This window comes from Etheostoma spectabile, unplaced genomic scaffold (assembly GCF_008692095.1).
Source record: "Etheostoma spectabile isolate EspeVRDwgs_2016 unplaced genomic scaffold, UIUC_Espe_1.0 scaffold352, whole genome shotgun sequence".
In the NCBI taxonomy this organism is placed as follows: Eukaryota; Metazoa; Chordata; class Actinopteri; order Perciformes; family Percidae; genus Etheostoma; species Etheostoma spectabile.
This window is the reverse complement of record NW_022605591.1, coordinates 985,863-1,005,777: the sequence shown is the minus strand read 5'-3', so window position 1 is coordinate 1,005,777 and position 19,915 is coordinate 985,863. Positions and strand designations below refer to the sequence as shown.

The window sequence follows — 19,915 nt, the reverse complement described above, 5'->3', positions numbered from 1 at the left end:
CTATACTGAGAGAAATACAGTGTGTTTACATATAAAGTTAAGAGCACTATCAATCTGTGGTAAAATGTTTCAATTTCAATAGCAGATTTCTTAAATTACTTACATCATTTGCATTAAAAGAATTTCCCCTCGACTTGCCCACATTTTCTATGACATGCTCGCTTTTGCGTAGAGTATAACAATGATTTACAGCACGGATAATAAATCCTTAAGACAGTGCATTTGTGTTACAGGATGAACCGGACATATACTGGGAAGAATACAAGGATTAAAGAGCAACTCCAACAATTAAGCTCCTCCTTCTTTTTTGTCAGTGACCATCTGTGTGTGAACCTTGTACGATACATTCCATATTTTATTATTTAACTCACTGCCATTCTAAGGGAGATGCCTGTACACCCACTCCCTCTAGTGGTAGAAGACGGACATGACAAACACTGCTGTGTGCAAAACAGTTTTACATGCTGTCTATGGTGCAAACTATTAAATTAAATGTGACAAAATAAGTTTCAACTGTGTTTTTTTTTTTAATGTGTCCTTTAAATACAAATGATTCAAAATACCACCATTATGTTCCCAAGGACTTTTATTTTTCAAGCTACAATTAAAGAAAACAATAGACTGCAGAAAATATAGATTTTGCTTGGGTATTTTCTCTCTTCACTTTCACATATGTACAGCTGTCAAAGAACAAGGATATGTACACAGAATTGAAGTTGTAGAGAGAGTGCAACTGCTACTGGAGACTTACCAAGACTCTCCCACCAACAAAAGAAAAAGCACATGGTAAAACCAAACAACATAAACAAACGCCACAACCTATGCAGCGTCAACTTATTTTCTGTACACTACAACTTTGTTCTCGATGTGAGACAATCTTCTGTCCATCTCTAATCCAGCTTCTTAGAAAGCTAAGAAATAAACAATTACATGAAACAGAAAAGCAAATATTTTACAACCATTCTTAAACGAGCCTCGGAGCCACTTTGATATTGTAAAGCACTGCCAAACAATTCGTTGTACAGCAACATTACGCCCTCATTTACATGAGGTTTTAAACATGAAAAACTAAAACCACACATGAAACAAAAACATCAAAATTGAAAAGCTTTCAATGTAATGTTGTTCATGGTAAATGGCCATCATTGATTAACAAGCCAGACAGGGAGAAACAAGCGCTCAATCATGACTGTACACAGCCACATGCCAAGTACAGATTTGAATTCAGCTGTAGCTCATCATAGCCCAAATACCAGCCATATATGAACTGGAATGGTAGTTGGGTTTATATTTAAAAAAGTGCACTGCTGAGAACTGTCTGTGTGCAATTTGAAATGTAGCAATTTAGATGCATTTGTCGAAGCAAAGTAATAAACATTGACGAATTCTATGAATTTAAAGAACTTATTCTCAAGGAGTGAGATCTCTAGATTTTAAAGTTCAGTGGTCATCACTGACAACCAAAACAAAAATGCAAATCAAAAATAAAACGAGCTGCCCATGTAGCATTATGACATACTTCTAAACAAATAACGGGCAACTTTTTTCATCTGTTATGCTATTCATTTTAAAATAACCTTGCATTGATTGAAGTTGAGAGGAAAAGGCTAGCAAACTGAAAATGATACTCCTTGAGATACTAAAGGAAATTTCACTGATTTGTCGATATCCTCAAGAAATAATTTACAAGTCAAAATGCACCTTCAGTATATGAATAAGCGTGAAAGTTTGTGTGCAAATCACCAGCACAGTATAAAACAATAAAGCCAATTAATGAATTGTTAGTAACAAATAAATGATTCTCCGCTGTCACCGTTGCTTTCTGTCCAGTTCTTCACAGTAGCCAAAGAAAAATAAAAAAGAAACTGTGAGGGATAAATAAGAATGGTTGTGATTGTCAAAAGAAATCCTACAAACTGACAATACAGTTGCCATCCAGGTGATAGTTTAGGCTGTTTTGGCTGTAGGCATCAAAGAAAACAAGTGTCAAAGAAGAGCAGAAAAAGGTGGGTGCTCCTTGTCCCTCCCATCCTCTTCATGCCTAGGGGTCTTTTTTGTTTCCAGACCGCCGCAAGTCCCTGCACTTGTGGCAGTAAAAGATGTCTGGAACATTGGACTTCTTGATCTTTGCACACGACAAGTGCACCCATATGCCGCACTGGTTGCACTCGATCATTGGCCGTCCTGCGAATGGCTTCCCACAGTAACAGGTGATCAAGTCCCATGAATCATCCCCTGTGTTGATAAAAAGAACAAAGATGTAGAACATTATAGCTGGTAAAAAGTAGTCAAGATTAAGAACTCGACAAAAAAAAAGTAAGAAGTAGTAGTAACAATTGGAATCAAACATTGGTTCCAAGATGATCCTATTAATACATTTAAGTTATTTTACATGGCAAAAACATACTGGCATACCTGACTCCACCATAATGTCTTCATCAGCGATCCAGGTCTCACCCTCACTGGAGCTCATCTCTGCTTCCCTTGACTCGTCTGGCTGCATCTTCCCCAGGCCCTGCATACTCGGGGTGGAGCCCCCGTGCTCCGTCAGCTCATCTCTGGCAGGTCGTACCTCTGTATGTGTATGCCGTGCCTCAGAGTCTGTCTCGCTTTGAGCAGCTGAACTTTTAAACTTCTTAGGCTTTGGCTGTTTTGAGTTTTTGCTGCGTTTAATGCGGGCTCTTTTCTCGCCTTCGCTACTGCCACTATCTGCCGCCGTCATGGCAGAGCCCAATGAAAGCTTTTTCAGTTTTTTGTCTTTCTTGCGCTCTGCCTTAGTGCTGGCCTGGCCCTCATACAGGGAGTCTTTAAGGCGCATCTTGTCCAGCAGAGTGCTATCAGAGTGCATGCGGCGAATGTTTTTGCCCTTATTTGCTCGAGCTTTACGAACAAATGTATGGATGGTATGAATGTCGGAACTTCCATCAGCCCATGTATTGCCGGTGGAGCTGCTGCCTCCACCACCTCCATCTGCCGACAACCCTGAACTGTGTGCAGAGCTGGATGATGTTGGAGACCATGAATTTTCCTACAAGACAACAAGAAAAACATTTTTTATACTTCCTCTCAACCTGAGCAAGCAGGCAATAACAGTAATTTCTAATATCCACAGTAACATTCATAGCTGCTCACCTCTTTTGGACTGGGGATGTAACCAGCATACGCAAGGACAAAGCTGCAGAACTTGTTGAAGTCCTCAACAGTCCTCTTTTTCCTCTCCGGGGGCTGCAGAAAGCACATGCCTTTGTTAAAGAAAATGAAGCTAATATAAAAATGTTTCATCAATAAAAAGCTACTCAATGAGCTACTCATGTTATTCAAAGTAACGTTGCGAAGTACTCACCAAAGGTTCTGTTTTGCACGTCAAAAGTGAATCTAGCAGAGAAGAAAACAGAAAAAAGCAATTGTAAGTCCAAAGTGAACCAGTCTTGGCTGGCTCACAGAAGCGTATACACGGAATTACCAAGCACTCGGATGCAAAGGGGTATGATGAGACATATGTGCACTAACGCTAGCATTAGCTTGCTAACACAGCTCAATAACTTAATCAGGGTTATTAGTAATTAGCTTAGCTTGTTTAGCTTATTTAAGCGCCGTGTAACATCGACCGAGAGAGTTTACGGCTAACCGTTTAAGCAGAAAATAAGCAGGCCAGTCATCGGCGATAACGCTGGTTGACTTGGTCTGACCACAACTGCACCCGGAGTCACTTGATGACCATCTGAAGTTTATACAATGTCTGGATATGTCGGCTTCAGCCATGGATAGTGTTCATCGGTTTAATACCAAAGCGAAAGCATTACAACGAGAAGCCTGGTTGCCTTTAAACTTGTAATTTCGTATTATTAGGAGAAGCTAACAACACGCTCTACCGTTCACAGCAATAACTGCAAACGGGGTTTGGATTTGTCAGAATCAGAACCAGTTTCAAAATTAGATTAATTGCCAAAGTAAGTTTTCCCCTGCATGGAATTTGCCTTTGTGTGTTTGATGCATACGATACACATATGAAAAGGGATATATACTATGACGTTAAACGCAATGTACTGCAACAATCAAGAACATAAATATAGAATAGAAATATTGAAATAAACATGAGCAAAAGACACTATAACAAATGTGTACAATAAAACTATTATAGAAAGGAAAATAATGTACGATTTTGTGCAGGATGTGCAAAAACATTAATCGGGGATGTCCAAAAGTTCACAGTAACGTTGTATATAATATGCGCAATGTTTAGTGATAATGTGAGCTCCTTAATGCCCATTATAACGTTAGATATCACGTTAACGAGTTGCTGTTAAACGCGACATTGCTGACGGATAATTTCGAGTTAACTTGTGCTAACAATCAGCTAATGTTACTAGGTCTGCTAGCTAGCTAATCACGTTGGCTTTCTTGAAATGGAAGTGGGAGGTGTATTAGCCATGTTAGCTTGGCATGGGCAAGGGTTTTATTTGTTTGAAGAAATGCAAAAAAAGTGTTTTTCGTGGCTGACAAGTAAACTAATTTACCTTAAATCTGACAAGGCAGAGAGTGTTTTCTGTGATGTGGTTGGGTAACGTTAGCTATCCAGCTATAAACTAGCTAATGTTAGCTAGATGGATCGGCGCGTTAACGAGCAAGCTAACGTTAACTTAACTGTGCAATGTATAACGTTAGCGAACCTAACGTTGACATTTGGTTAGTTGCCGTTACAGTAATCGTAACAAAACAAAATAGCTTGCCACTTTAACACAACTTTAATGGCATGTTGACAAAACACAAGTTGGTCAAGAGCAAGTGGTGTTATTAATACAGCATACGCAACCACACGTAACATTAACGGTAACGCAGACATAACTTAGGTATCTTAATGTCCGCAAAATACGACAGATTTCAACAGTAAACAGATTAACATCAAACAGGAACAGTGCGTTTAAAGGTTCGCCGCTGACACTGGTAAAACATACCTTGGTGCTCAGACATTATGTCAAGCATTGTCGCCTCACCGACAAGGCCCCGATCCAAGAATCAGAAGCAGCAGGCGAGCTAGCCGGAGAGCAGCGGCCGTCGCGCTGTGCCTTCCCCCGGCGTGGCTGCACCTTAACGCCGGGGAACTTCAGCAGCAGCAAGCCAAGAGCGCGGAAGATCGAGTTGACTCTTCCTCAAAACACTCCACTGTGGGTCGAAATTGTACTATCCCCTCCCTGGGGATCTGTTACAACAGCTAACGTTAACGTACCACAATGAACTGTCGCTATACTAACGTTAACGTTATTAGCCTGACAAAATACTAATTCCTCTGTTGCTTAACGTGCTGCACTTAAAGCTCCTTTTTCTTCGTTACTGCATTTATTACCCTCCGTATTAAATATGCCAAAACTCCTTAGATGAACGCTATTACTAGTTAATGTAGGTCCGTAATGTAAACTTCTACGATGAAGTTTTTTCGTTTCTTCGAGTAGTAGGCACACAAACGACTGGAGTTTTGACTTTATTCCGCACGATCTTCTCCGTGCGCGGCAGAAACCTCTTGAGGCTGCCAGCGCAGTGTTTCCCGTGGGGAATGCTGGGTAACGTAGGTTATTGAGCAGTCATTCAACCCAACATAGCCACGGGTTGGAAGATGCTGAACTACATTTCCCATAAATTATCGATATTAAAGTAAGGGGATCTATCGGATATGACGTTTTTGAATAAGAGCTAGATATGCTATCTAGCTAGCGAAACATGTTGGAATTAGTTTAGACAGCGAAAGCTTTTTTTCAGCAAAATATGAGTTTCTGCGACTTTAGGCGCTCGCCATTCTGAATTTCGACAGATCTTGTTCTTCTGCTATTAAATTAATGACTTCTCCGATTTTTGGCATGATATTCACGTTTAAATAGATGGTAAATCAATGGCATGCTAACTAGCTGGAGCTACCTGGACCTTCTACAAATGTCTTAACCTAGCTAGTACAATGTTGCCTGAATTATTGCAAGGCATTGATGCTGGAGGGTTTCTCATAATACAAGGTAACGGTAAATGCTTTGAATGTTGCTGAAATTAAATCTAAATTGTGATAAATAAATAACGTAACAATAGGAACCGAAGCAATAGCATACATTGAAGTCATGTTATTTATACTTGCATTGTTAGATTCTACTAGTTATTCTGGTCGACACCTCCTGAAAAGCTTCATCAATTCTGCATTGGACAGGTATTTAAATACATGCGTATGGTGACAGTTTAGTTATGTGTACACCATTTATTTGTAATGTTTCTAAGTTTGCTAAAAAAAAAAGTTTTATAAAAACCTACCTTGACCTTTTTTATAAATTTAGGGAGGAAGCTGTCCATGTGCTTGGCTTTGAGGTCAGTGAGGAAGAGCTGAAAGATGGACTGAAAGGATCACCTATTCAGAGGTAAATAAGATTAGTGCTGAAATAATTAGTGCATCAGAAAATTAATAGCCATTTACCTTGGAACCACCTCAGTTATTCAAGTCATGTGAACATGTGTTGCTTTTCTTCATATATATATATTTGTAAATTGCAAATTTCTGACATTTTATAGACTAAATGATGAATCAGGTGATCAGAAACGCAACCAATAGATCATGCGATAATGAAAATAATAGTTTGCTGCAGCGCTTTGTAGGCAGTTTATGTAACCTATAACCAAACCGTAAATAATTTGTTTTTGTCACTTCAGGCTACACTTTCACAATGCTTATTCAGACCCACTTGGCTGGACGGATCACCCAGCTTTCACGGTTTCCCAGTTCTGTTTGGATGAACTTACACGTCTGGTCAAGCAAACATCACACCCCAAACCAGCTACATTAGTGATCGACTCTCTCTCATGGATTTTGAGACACCTCAGCCCTCCTGATGTCTGCAAGACTCTTCATCAACTTAGAAAAGGTTATAAATCATCTTAATGCGTCTCAGCGTGATGTCAGAAAGTTTTTGTTGTAGTATTTAATAAAGGAAGATGGGTATGACATCTAGGCTGTAAGAGTCGTTGCACAGTTTTTATCTTTTAAAATCAATGTCAGTCATATTGTTAAAATTAGTGCGCCATCATATTGTGAAATAGACTTTCTTGGCTTAAAGTGATACTTTAAGACCATGCAGTTTTTCCACTAAGGGTCTTTTTCTGTGTTTTCATTAGGGGGAGCTGTCAGAGCTATTATCGGTCTGCTCCATGCAGATATGCATCAGAGGGGTACCGTGGGAAGTGTATGCCACTTGGCTACTTCAGTCATCACTGTAGTACCTGTAGTGAAGGGAGACAAAGCTGTGGCAAAGATAACAAAGCGCTCAAAATCGGGGAAAGTTATGCAAGATGTAAGCAATGTTTCCTTTGGATGATTATTTTGTATACATTCACTGTTAAATCGTTTTGATAATTTATTTATTTTTGTCCTTAGGAAGAGATTTTCAGCATCAAAGAGGATTTTACAGTGATAGTACAGGGCAAGCCCAGCCAACTTGGACCCAAACTGGCCGACCCTAAGGAACAGGAGGTGCAATATAACGCTTGTTTAATACCTAATTCCAACCTTATGCAGATCGATAGAATAAATTTGAATAGTTCTTTTTGTGTTTCTATAGACGGACCCAACAGCCAACTTGACCTTCAACCTTCGACTATCTGATACAGAGCGTGAGGCCAAAGAGAAACTTGCACTTCCATTTGTGTTCAGCAAAGAGAAGTGAGAAATACTTTTTTTTTTTTGTGATTACGTCCCATATGTTTTGTTAATTTTTTGTAAACAACTTAAAAATGCTGTCCCCTTTTTTTTCTTCCAGAAAAACAGCTCTGCTCCACTCAGGCCCAGGTTCAGGACGAATTTTGTATGAGCCTGATGCCAATGATGACTATGACCAGGAGGACCCTGATGATGATCTTGATGTGTAGGGTTCTGCAACAAAGGATCCATGTTTCACGGCCTCCTTGCCATTCAAGACACGGAGTCGGTTTCAGTAGTGGAGATTCAAAGACTTGCTGCAATCTCATGCAGTAGATAATAACAATAATGTACAACATTTCTGTAAGAAATCTGTATTATGTTTTATAAAGTGGTTCTATCCAAGAGTGTTTTCTAATATTGATCACCTTATATTGAAACTGCATTTTAACGGTTAATACCACATATTTCTTATCTAAACAATCACATCCAAGCCATTGCATCATCCAACTGACTTTACACAATCATTTTTTTCAGTGGTTCCCAACTTGGGAGTCAGGACAAACTAAATATGAGCAGGGTCACAAGATTATTCAAGTGATTAGGAAAAAAATGCATTCTGTTACACAAAATACTGTTATTTTTTTCTTCTCTAAGTTTTCCTCTTTTCTTGTAAAATGCTAGGTGTTTGTTTTCTTTTCCAGAGTCACTAAATTCCTACAGATCCACGTCATGGCCATAAAATATGAGGGTCAGAAGTAGATAGTGTCTCATCATCAAACATAAATACTATAAAGAAAATACCAACCTCTTCATACCATGGTAGAAGTAATTTCATGATGATAAAATGTCATTTTACTGTAAATTATGTTTATAAATGGTGATTCCTTCAATAGAGGCCTAAATTAATGTTGCAGGTCTGTTTGCATCAAATGATTATTAGTTTCCAGTCCATCGAATTATAATATATAATATGATAACGTCACTAAATCATTAATGCTATTTGCATGGCAGTGTCATAGGGGGTTGTTTTTAGTTTCCTAATAGTCTGAAGTAATTCATTAGGTAAGTAATGAATTAGTAAGTATTAGGTGAGTAACTTTTACCAACTGGCCACTTGTCTACTGACCAGCTGCCCCTGCCAAATATAATACTATGCCTATAAAAAGTATTCAGCCACGCCCAGTTAATTTTTACATGTACTGTTTTACAATTCCAACTACTGGAATATTTGAGTTTTAGTGACACCAACAAGCCACTGCCAAAATAAAAGCAAAACTAGGTATACACACAAATGTCTTAACAGAAATCATTTTTTTTATGTTAAACTGCACCACAATTACTCAAGTAATTGCTGAAACAATTACAGGAGAAACCCAAAACATGGTTAACTTTAACAGGCTTTCATCCTACTTGCTCTTGCTCGTTCACGTCTGTTTAATTTCTTTCCACGTGGACGTGCTGCGCGCAACCACAGGATTCCTCGCGGAAGTGACGGCAAGGCGGCGATGGCGGCTCGCAGTTTCATTCCGGATTTCCACTGGACTACAAACTGATTTTAACCGGACCGGTTAGACTTTGTGGAACTTTTGTTAAGCTGTCTCATTTCGGACGCCAAACATAGTGAAGTTGCGTTGAACCGGTGCTTGACAACAAGCGGCCCCACAGCTTTTTTGGGGTATTTTTGTCCAAGGTTCAAGGTGGTCACCCTGTCGAGCTAGCGGTAGCTTGGTGGCTACAAGCTAACGTTAGATGGTATACAGCTAGCTCATGAGCTAGCTTGTCGACGAGCTGCGCGCTAAGGTCCATACAGCAGCAGTCGTTTTACAGCAGCTTTTCTTTTGACGACGTCCACGTTTGTTTCACTGTTGCAATGCGAATGTACTCTATTTAATGCTATTTGTGCCACAAGTGTGCAGAGCGAGGTACTCACACGTTTGCTTGGCCTCTTGTTAATTTGAATTGCTAGTTTGGCGGCTTTGGCTAAAGACGGATTTTGACTATTACTAGCCAGCAAGTTCCTTCAGCAATTATCCCAACAATTTCGGACAAAAGCGTGCCATCCACTGATAATTGAAGTTGAGTTACTGTGGGGTCTTTGCGTGCTCGTCAACATGCTGAAGACCAGGCAATGTTTACTTGGCATCCGCACTTTTCTCGGAGTAACATCAAGAATATGGGGCTTCATTATGTACATCCTCAGGAAGCACCTACGAACGGTGAGAATGGGTTTGAAAGATATTTGGAAGGTTATCCTGTTGTGTTTCTGTGACAGTTGAGCAAAAGTATTACGTTGCCATCGTCCACATGTGTCTCAACGTTATTTTTCAGATCACATTCCCCTTTAGTGGTGCTCAGAAGGCTCTCAGAGAACTAGACTACTCGTGCTTCTTACCTACGTTTCTTGTCTGTGCCATGTGCATACCATCATGGAGATTTTGCCCAATATTCTGTGTTAACAAATCCCACCGAGTAGCATCAACGTCCCATTTAATAGTATCAGTGTCAAATGTATTGCTATATTCAGCGTAAAGATGGCTAGGAGTATCGAGATGTCATTCAAAAGAGGATATTGAAGATTAAACACAATATGGTAAAGTGCACAAAAATGTACAACTGCAAGATAATTTCGATTATTGACATATCTATAGATGTCATCTTAGATGCAGTTGTTAACCGTTTAGGCTAGAACTGGGTGATATGAAGAAAATTAAATATAATAATTTCCCAAATACCTTGATGTCTATATTGCGACGATATAGTATAGTTGGTTATTGGTGCTTTTACAAAATACACAATGAGAATTTTGATAAATAATCAGTGATGTGAATATAATGACTGAGTGGGTAAAGAAAAAATTATAGAGTAGCTAGAACTGTCTGGTAAGTTCAGAAAACTACATTAATTTAATGTAGTCTTTAAAACCAGGAAAAGACCACACTTATGTCATATTCAAGTATTAAGATATTCCAAATCTAAGACGGTACCTAGTCGATATAATATTGATATACAGCCCTAGTTTAGGCTATTCCATGTCAGAATAGTAAAAAGTATCTGTCACTGACTGTACAAAACCAAGGCAAAGGATATTCAATAATATACTCAATAACAATGATATAAAACAGAGAAACCATGCAAATCATCACATTTGTAAAGCTAAAACCATACAGTGTTTGGCATTTCTTTTTTGGTAAATGACTTACAGTTAATCGATTATCAATTGGTCAACTAATTGATTAATAGACTAATTGTATTGTGTCCAGGTGTCAGATTCAGTGTGATGCAATAGTGGGTAAATGAATGGCCCATTTGAATACCGTACAACATGGAACCCTCCCACAACCAAACAGCTAATTTGAGGAACAGCCAGTACAAGTCTGCAGGTCACCTTCATTTGCTTACAAGTACCTCCACAATAATCATGGCATTTAAGGTGACAGTAGCCTGCCTGTAACCTAGACACACACAGAGATGTTGAGTTGTTAATAGACATGCATATGTGGTGTAATTTGAGCCAACTTCGACTCTAGCTAGGTACCAAGCCAGCAAAGCTTAGAGCAGTGCCCTGTGTTTTATTCATCTTGTTGTATGAGGTTTTTCTGCAGATTTCTGTGTGGCAGTTACACTTGTGGGTTGTCAACCGGCCCTGAGAGTAAGTAGTCTAGTTCATGTTATGGCTGAAGTGAGAGGGATTATGTTAGCACAGAGAGTGTACTGTTCTCTCGCCCTCCCTCTGTTTCTCTCATTCTCACTCACAGTTTAGCGCTGTTGTTTACAATATGTGATGCACTGGTACAATGTCATGATCCAGCGATTGCTAATGTGGCAAGGAACGTAATGTAGGTGATCCTAAAGATAGCAGGTGATTTGAGGAAAAATATTTGAGGTGAGGATGTTAGACCTAACCCACTCAGTACTTTAAAATTACAGATAGATGTTGAATGCCCCATTAAGTTATACCTATGATAACCTTCCTTTTATAAATCTAAAAATCCCCTTGTGAACTCCTCCTTCTCTTGTCTGTTAGTAAGGTAGTGCTTCAAGTGTTTCCCTTTTGAAGAGACCACAATCCATTAGATGGCCTGATCTAAACATTTGGATCAGTAAAATCTATTGGATTATGTATATTATGATGGGGTAATAATCCCATGCACGACACTCTGTGTTAACCAATGACAAGATGGTTGTTTAATTAATCTTGCGTAATGGTTTTGCTTATTATATAATTACCTATATATCCTGCATGAAACAGTAACAGTGTGTAGCCAGGTGCTGAAACATTTTGCTAAACAACACAGAACTCCTATTTTAAATAGTTTGTAGAAATGAAATGATTAGTTGATCAGTTAATCAACAGAATTCATCTGCAACAATTTCAGTTTTTAAGCAAAAATGAAACTCATTCTCTGGTTTCAGCTTTTCAACTGAAAATCTGCTTTTTTGCATTGTCTTCTATTAGTAAACCTTATATCTTTTGAGTTTTGTAATATTATTTGGACAACATAAGCAGTTAGAATATATCAACTTGGGCTCTGGAGCCAAATCATTAATCTAGAAAAAATAAAAACAAAGAAAGCATTTCTTCTCTCATTAGCCATTTCCTAACTAAAAATGGCAGTATCCTGGTTACTGCCACACAAATGCAAGGGCTACCTGCCTTTCTCCCTTACATATCATTACACTGAAGAGTTTTTTAGTGGCTGTTGGTCTGCTTAAGGGAGCAAGATCATTTGAAATATTAGTTGTAGCCTTAGTCTGCAGGCAAAGGACTCAGTTTGAGTTTGCAGGTCTGGTGTCCAGATAGAGGCTATTGGAGGTGCAGTGAGCTGAGTCGAGGGTGAGGTCCCCCCCATGGTACTCAGCAGCTGCTGGCCCCAATAGGCTTCCCCCGAGCTTCCTCTGCCAGGCAGCAGTGGGAGGGGACACAGAGGGAGGCCCTGCCCAAGGCTTAGGTACCACGGCTCAGTCAAAGTCACCCTGCAAGTCTTCCTTTCTGTGTGTGCCCCATACTCTGCTGACACCCGCTGACAGCTGGAGGAATAAAAATAGCCCTATGAAGTGCAGAGCCCCTGGGCAAGAGTGGCACTGGAAAGGGTGCTCCCTGTGGTGATCCTGACCAGAGTAGAGCACGGAAGTTGGAGAGGAGGAGTTGTGGGGTTGACGTAACTGTGTTCATTTCAGTATGGAGTCCTCCTCTGTCCTCTTGCTTAATCTTTGATGTACAGCATAAGAAGGGGGCTGATTCCCTCCATTCTTGAATAATGTATAGTCTCAGGGCTCAAATATAAGTTTTAGATTTCAAGAGGAAAAGGGGTTTTAAGACCTTCATGAAGATATTAGCCATACTTTTGGTCTGACTCATCCTTAGCTCAGTTTAATTTCAATTTTGATGCTTTCTTTAAATTGGATAAAGAATAGCAGCAATTACAATGTAAAACCACTTTTCTTTGTGCCCCAAAGGATTCCCATAGTATTGTGATTATTTTCAGTGGCAATACTGTATCGATACACAGGCGCCAAGTATGGATCTTTTATTATGCATGTGTTGGTCAGTTTGTCTCTTGACAATCCCATTTTGCAGCAATAAAATTGAAGTGAGAGAAATTTAAATACATTTTAAATTTATCTTTTTAGATAAAACGGATGTTGACAAAGGTTCCTTTTGGGGACATCATTTGAAATTGGGGAAAAAAATAGAAGTTGGAAAAAGGTTATAAATTGCAATTATATCACAGAATATTGCAATATGTTTAAAATCGCAGTAATGTGATGATATTGTATTGGGAGGCGTTGGGTGATTCCCACCCCTAATTGTCTATGGTTTGATGTTTTAACTGTCATGATATGTTAAGGATTGACTGACTGTTTCATTTGCCTTGTTCTTTTGCAGATAATCCAGTATCAGACGGTGCGATACGACACTTTGCCTCTTTCGCCAATCTCCAGAAACAGACTCAGTGAGTACATGATATGCTGCTCAGCTAAATTTCAGGGTCCCTTTTGTGTAAACATATTTAGGAAAGTATAGCAAATATTGTTTTTACCTAGACACATTTTTTTTATATAACAATATAGAGGGGGAGACACTATTTGCAATGTAAAGTAAAATTTAAAAGATGTGATAGTACAGAAAGGAAAAGCAACATAAAACACACTTGGGCTTGACCCTGTTCTCAAGACCTTTGTCACCTCAGAGGAAACTAACATTATCTGTATTACTGGACATACAAATTTGACAGGACTCCTATAATATGTCTTCTCCATAATAGGAAAACTTATGACTGTAGGTCATAGCCATGTTTATTAAGGTGGCTAGATGCGAACCACAGTTGGCTTGTATTTTCTCTTTTGTTTCAGTAAACCTGTTGTGCTAAATTGGTCAGCTATTGTGCTCTCGTAGCTTTTTAGTAGCATCGCAACAAAGAATGGTTTTGCATCCAAGTTATTTGGTTCATCAGTGAGACAACATTTTTACATAATCACAATTAAAAGCCAAACTAGTAGTAAGAACAAGTTATTTTGCTTACTGCATATCTGAATTTCCCTCAGAACACATCAGCGCTTAAAAATAAATGTCAATCTGTTGCACATCTGTAAATGTGCAATGAGATGAATACATGTCAATAAAGCAAAGGCAGACACTTCAAAAACCATTCAATCATTAACATTTATGCTAAGTTGGATACGTAATAGACTAGTGTAAAATACTAAGAATGTAGTACCAATATTGCATCATCTGAAGAATGTTTTCCATTATAAATTGCACTGCACAGCAAGCCTTTACTAATAAAGAGGCAGAATACAAACCATAGTGTTTCTCAAGACCTGTATCCAGAATGCTAAAATTAAAATGGCCATTGTGCTAGTTAGGTAAACAGCCATTCTCTCCAAAAATTATTTGAATAAAACAGTGAATTATGGGAGCAGGTTAATGTTTGGATCTACTCAACACAGTGGCATGGTGACCAAAGAAAATTAGATAAGTTTAACTTCCTTCTCTGGCTCAAACAATGACAAGACTGAAGTGAAGAGGAAATGCAATTGTTAAAGACAGCATTTACACTAGCATGGACTGGTGTGTGTACTGCACTCTGAAGGAGCTTTCCTTCTGCATGTAGAGAGCTCATTCAATAACACACTCTTGACATGAAGGGTTGCATTTCAGTTTCACTTTCCTCGTTTCACTTTACACTACAGTGACCTCAACTGGAGATTCAGGTTCAGTTTCAAGTGAATGAGTGATTTCTTTAGCTGTAAATGGCTGGTGTTTTTGCTGGTATTAACAGCATTGTGGACAGAATGAAAGTAACAATGATCTCCAAATCTACATGACACATTGCGCTATCTCTCAAAGCAGAATAAGGTCATCAAAAAAAGGCTTTTAGGAGATGGGATCCACACTTCCTGGAAGTCCTTAGGACCAAAAGAGCTGAGTTCAAGAGCAGCTCCTTCATGAAGAGAGTGTTATATTCAAATCAAACATTATTATTGTCCTGAACTATATGTCAGAGGTCGCCCTTCCCCTTGAAGTAGGTAGATTCAAAAACATCCAAGAAGATAAAATGTTGTGTGAAGTAGAAGTTTTCTCCTGTATTGTCCGTATTATGATAAGAACACAGATTTTACATTAAATGTCTGTCCAAAATCCTGAAATGTTCTGGTGCATGGTTGATGACCAATTGGACTGTTTTTTTATTTTTAATATTTACAAGTTGGTGACTTTAGTTTCTAAAGCTTGGTAAAAAAGACTAGAAGGTTTATTTGTTTAGGGTGTGTGGTTACTGTGGTATCTGGTCCTTTGTCCTAGGTAATGGTGTCTTGTACGCCTGTTTGGGCTGGGCATATTTCATTGTATGCATGACACAATAATAACAATATATTAAATCATTCAAATGTATTCATTGTACACAGTTTGCCCATGAATGAACACTGCAGTTCCTCAATACACAAGAAGTTCTCGAGTTTTGCTTTCCATATGCAGGGGAAAAGTGAGTCTGTGGGATCACAAACCGGAGCAGAGTGTGCTCTCCCGCTCTGTCCTGAGACAGCACACCGCTCTGCCTAGGTTTGCTATGCCTGCACAGAGCCGGTGCACATACAGCACTATTGTGAGTCTAGGCAGACACAGACTCTGTATCAACTCTAGTTCTTCATCACGGTGACATTAAGTAGAGCTGTAAGAATTGTGCTCTGTAAAGAAATCAGAGAAATGTATCTTTTGTCATTAAAACAGAGCCATGGTTTTAAAATAAATGTAGGAGCAGGGGAGAAATCTTATTACTGATCTGCTATATGTGCAGATTTTACAGTAACCATCGCTATTACAGTGCATGTAATTGCTTTGTGTTAATTCCTGTATAACCTCATTTGTCCCAGTAGTGGTTTCTTGTGTGCATGTAAATATACTGAGATAAAGAAGCTTAAGAGTATATATTGTGTGATAAACTCCAGATGCCGTAAAGAGGAAGATTCTGGTTTTGGACCTGGACGAGACGCTGATCCACTCTCACCATGACGGGGTCCTCAGACCCACAGTGAGACCTGGCACACCGCCAGACTTCATCCTCAAAGTATGATCATTCAGCCACATATCTACATGTTCGGACGCATGCATTCAAGCCTAAACATTGTCTATTTTCTTTTTATCCATGCAGGTTGTCATTGACAAGCACCCAGTCAGATTCTTCGTACATAAAAGGCCACATGTTGACTTCTTTTTAGAAGTGGTGAGTGTCAAGTTGTAATCAGTGTCTATGTTAGTGTTTGAATCATAGATTAATGTGGAAGGTGGACAGTAAAGCAAACTGAACTTTCAGGACATCTTTTATCCTGTCATCTTTGCTATCTGTCTCCATTGCACTGCACTCTCACACTACCTGATGTCCTAAAGATATTAGTTTTGTATAACAATCAAAGCACTTACTGTAACTTGTTTACTTATACTATTGTGTGCTCTATACCCTGTGTGTACACAGGTGAGCCAGTGGTATGAGCTGGTGGTTTTTACAGCCAGTATGGAGATCTATGGATCAGCTGTGGCAGACAAGCTTGACAACAACAGGAACATCCTAAAACGCAGATACTACAGACAGGTGCGGCTCTAAACTGTATTTTTACATCATGTATTAAGCTGATGCTGCTTAAGCTCTTTGGTTGCATAGCCCTATGAAGTGTCTTCATTCTCTTCCCTTTTTGATGGTCTTTTGTGTTTTTGTTTCTTTTGCCAGCATTGTACATTGGATTTAGGTAGTTATATTAAAGACCTATCTGTAGTACACGATGACTTGTCCAGTATTGTCATCCTGGACAATTCGCCTGGTGCTTATCGTAGCCATCCAGGTAAGACTTAAAATTATTACTTGAAGTTATTCAGATTGGTATATATTTAGCTGCTTTAATTATGTGCTTTTATCTTAAACATACAAAGTCAAATAAGTAAGGGTGTCACGATTTTGATTTTAATGTAAAATTAACAAAAATTAATCAGTCTTGAAATTTGAATTAAAAAACGGAATCGTCGATGCTGCCACGCCCCCTAGTCACGTCCAGTTGGCTTGCCAATCGGAAAAACATGTGTTGAAGTGCTGCGAGTCAACCTCCTAACTTCACTACAGCCAGTCAAAAGCTGGCAAGTCAACTGCAGATGCAGGAAACTTGTCAACAGAAATATTTTGGATTTCCAGTGAGTTATGTTGACAAAGTTTGCATTATCGACAAAAGCCACAGTTTGCAAGCTTTGCTATGTGCGTGTAAAACACGCAATTGTTCAGAGAAGACGATTGACATGGCTGTTTTATTGTTTTTGTTTTGAACTTGTGAATGTCACCTCCTGTAAAGAGGTTAAAGAGGTTGTAAAGGGATTCTAAGTAAACACATCAACACTCAGTGGCCTCTATAACAGGGCAGCATAAAGTCCCAGCCTTGTCCATTTCACTGACATGACTGACTGGCTTTTTTCTGCCCTCCAGACAATGCAATACCCATCAAGTCCTGGTTCAGCGACCCTAGTGATACAGCACTTCTTAACTTGCTGCCTATGCTGGATGCACTAAGGTAAAAGTCATAACAAAGTTGGCATGAAAGAAAATAGATAATGCTAACACTAACTTTTGTGCATACTGTCTGTATTCATGTGGTCTGTGGTAATTCAAGAGGTGCAAGCTAATGGCTGCAACTGGCGTATAGGATTTTAGTCGTTAACACCTGTCAAATTCTGATTTGGTAACATTGACTGCAGTTTACATCTTTTTTATTAACATTATTCTGAATGAGATAGTATTTCAATAAAGCTGTTGACTAATGTTGGTTGTATAATATTCTATTCATATTCCCATTTATATGGGGTGGCGCACAACCTGATTGCCTACTAAGCCTTACTTAGGCTGCATTCAGACAAGATCTGGTGCTGCGGTGAAAATAACAGTTCTCCCATTCATTTGAATGTGGGTAATCTGTTTAGGCTGCGGCGGTGGGGGCTGCAGGGGGTGCCAGGAAAAAAGCAGCGGCCAGAGGCAAAAGTTTTCACACAACTCAACGTCATGCTGCGGTGGCCAATCACGAAACCAGTGATTAGACACAACGGACTGGAGTGTAGTCACCCAATTTGGCCTTGTGCACCCACCGTTTTGATAGACCTCACATCTTGGTTAGTTATTGAAAGTAAATGTTTTTTTTAATCTGTCGATGCGGACAGACAATCTCGTCATAGGGGCCAGCATACTAGCAGCATGGCTAAATGCTAGCACCATGGGGAACACAATGGAAACACAAACGGTCGACACACCCACACCGCCGCACAACCCTGCGGCTAACCGCCGCAACGCCGGATCCTATGTGAATGCCGGCTAAAGATGCCCCATCTACACTACCCTACAATGTCAGTTTCCCTCCAGCACTTAGCCTAAAACCTTACCTTTCTGTTATGTTGCAACAATATACTTTGAAGTCTACCTTGGGGGAAAATTTTGCAAAAGATTGTGCTTTGAGGTGTTCTTGGGAATAGTTCAATATTTTAAGAAACATTCCTTTTTGCTTTCTTTCTGAGAGAAAAATGTGAAGGTTGATACAACTCATGTCAGTGTGTTGAGTTTAGGCCTGCTCGATTCGAATTTGAATCATGATTTTTTTTTTTTTTTGCTTAGAATTGATAATACACCTGATATCCGATTCTCTGCCACGATTTTTTTTGACCACAACAAAACAAATTGGCAGTACCAAACATCAACAACACATCAACATTGTTTGACAACTATAGCACATTGTGCATCACCACAAGCCTGTAAACATAGAGGCTTCAATGAAGGGAAGGGCGAGCATTGCAGCGCTTGAAGCGCTTTATAACCTATTTTATACAGTTTATGTGTAAAACTCATAGAAGAAAGTAGAGCTTGTGATGCAGTCTGTTTGTAAAATTAAATGAGAATCAGACATTAATTTTTTTTTTTTTTTTTTAATCAAATTCATTTAAATAACTTTAAATAATCAACATTGCAATATTATACCAATTAATCGTGCAGGCCTAGCTTGAGAACAGATGGAGTTAGCCTGCAGTTAGCTTAGCACTCTTATTTGGCAACCCACCCTATAGTCTGAGACTGTGCAGCTAGACGGATTCATTAACTGTTGTTTTTTAACTGTTGTTATAGCATGTAACCTGTCCAAAAACTTTGAGTTCATACATCTGTTTTATGTATAGACTAATTAAAGGAGATACAAGGGTTTTATTGGTATGCTTTAGAGGTATTTGTAGGCATACTTTTTTTTTCTTTTTTTTTTTACTTTGGAACGTGCTAGATTAGCTGTTAGTCTTTATTTTTATTTAAGATAAATCCACGCATCTACGCCAACTTTGTACTTGAAGCCCAGAGGTCTCAGAAAGAAAGTATACGTGCATTTCCAAAATGTTGAGCTTTTCCTTTAATGGCTAAGATAGTTGACATTCAATGTCAAGTTGTTTAATTGTCTTTCTCTTTGTCTTAGGTTCACTGCTGATGTCCGCTCCGTCCTCAGTCGAAACCTCCACCAGCACCGACTTTGGTGATTGGCTGAATCAAGAGGGGTGGGGCTTGTTGACCAGCCTTTTCCTCTCTGTCGGTTTCCATCCTGCTCTCCGTTCCCACACAGACAACCCACCAGCCCTCTCTGAGCCTCTCAGACATGTCCTGAGGAGATGAGGGTTGGGGTGACTGCCTAACATGGGATGAACAGTACGGGATCACCAGAGCCCAGAAACTACTGAGGAGGGTGGGGGGG

At 39.2% G+C, this 19,915-nt stretch overlaps 3 protein-coding genes across 5 annotated transcripts; 2 read left to right on the top strand and 1 right to left on the bottom strand.

Annotated features, from left to right (window-relative positions):
* Positions 1-568: 568 nt before the first annotated feature.
* phf23b (PHD finger protein 23b) lies at positions 569-5,547 on the bottom strand. 2 transcript variants are annotated; one of them, XM_032511387.1, is made up of 5 exons: positions 4,956-5,547; positions 3,344-3,375; positions 3,133-3,225; positions 2,416-3,028; positions 569-2,235 (listed from the first exon to the last, which is right to left on the bottom strand). In XM_032511387.1, the coding sequence occupies exons 1-5, from the start codon at positions 4,981-4,983 to the stop codon at positions 2,042-2,044; spliced, it is 960 nt and encodes a 319-aa protein (XP_032367278.1). In that variant the 5' UTR covers positions 4,984-5,547; the 3' UTR covers positions 569-2,041. The 2 variants fall into 2 exon arrangements, with proteins under 2 accessions (XP_032367278.1, XP_032367277.1); XM_032511386.1 differs by lacking the exon at positions 4,956-5,547 and adding an exon at positions 3,629-3,719.
* A 126-nt stretch (positions 5,548-5,673) lies between these two features.
* elp5 (elongator acetyltransferase complex subunit 5) lies at positions 5,674-8,078 on the top strand. The gene is made up of 8 exons (XM_032511388.1): positions 5,674-6,002; positions 6,127-6,187; positions 6,312-6,392; positions 6,682-6,893; positions 7,144-7,319; positions 7,403-7,498; positions 7,587-7,687; positions 7,785-8,078. The coding sequence occupies exons 1-8, from the start codon at positions 5,948-5,950 to the stop codon at positions 7,891-7,893; spliced, it is 891 nt and encodes a 296-aa protein (XP_032367279.1). The 5' UTR covers positions 5,674-5,947; the 3' UTR covers positions 7,894-8,078.
* Positions 8,079-9,105: 1,027 nt separating this feature from the next.
* On the top strand, positions 9,106-19,909 carry ctdnep1a (CTD nuclear envelope phosphatase 1a). 2 transcript variants are annotated; one of them, XR_004331235.1, is made up of 9 exons: positions 9,106-9,882; positions 13,554-13,620; positions 16,115-16,233; positions 16,318-16,389; positions 16,639-16,755; positions 16,891-17,002; positions 17,632-17,716; positions 18,357-18,539; positions 19,643-19,891. XR_004331235.1 is itself a non-coding variant. In XM_032511390.1 (8 exons), the coding sequence occupies exons 1-8, from the start codon at positions 9,778-9,780 to the stop codon at positions 19,701-19,703; spliced, it is 738 nt and encodes a 245-aa protein (XP_032367281.1). In that variant the 5' UTR covers positions 9,109-9,777; the 3' UTR covers positions 19,704-19,909. The 2 variants fall into 2 exon arrangements, 1 of the variants encoding a protein (XP_032367281.1); XM_032511390.1 differs by lacking the exon at positions 18,357-18,539 and having other exon boundaries at positions 9,109-9,882; positions 19,643-19,909.
* Positions 19,910-19,915: the final 6 nt, after the last annotated feature.

Coding starts and splice junctions, on each gene's coding strand:
- phf23b (XM_032511386.1), bottom strand. CDS start 3,659: ATGACTGGCCTGCTTATTTTCTGCTTAAACG. Junction 3,376..3,628: donor GCTTATTTTCTGCTTAAACG/GTTAGCCGTAAA, acceptor CTTCTCTGCTAG/ATTCACTTTTGACGTGCAAA. Junction 3,029..3,132: donor ACATCCCCAGTCCAAAAGAG/GTGAGCAGCTAT, acceptor GTTGTCTTGTAG/GAAAATTCATGGTCTCCAAC.
- elp5 (XM_032511388.1), top strand. CDS start 5,948: ATGTTGCCTGAATTATTGCAAGGCATTGATGCTGGAGGGTTTCTCATA. Junction 6,894..7,143: donor TCTTCATCAACTTAGAAAAG/GTTATAAATCAT, acceptor TGTTTTCATTAG/GGGGAGCTGTCAGAGCTATT. Junction 7,688..7,784: donor TTTGTGTTCAGCAAAGAGAA/GTGAGAAATACT, acceptor TTTTTCTTCCAG/AAAAACAGCTCTGCTCCACT.
- ctdnep1a (XM_032511390.1), top strand. CDS start 9,778: ATGCTGAAGACCAGGCAATGTTTACTTGGCATCCGCACTTTTCTCGGA. Junction 16,756..16,890: donor AACGCAGATACTACAGACAG/GTGCGGCTCTAA, acceptor TTCTTTTGCCAG/CATTGTACATTGGATTTAGG. Junction 17,717..19,642: donor CCTATGCTGGATGCACTAAG/GTAAAAGTCATA, acceptor TCTTTGTCTTAG/GTTCACTGCTGATGTCCGCT.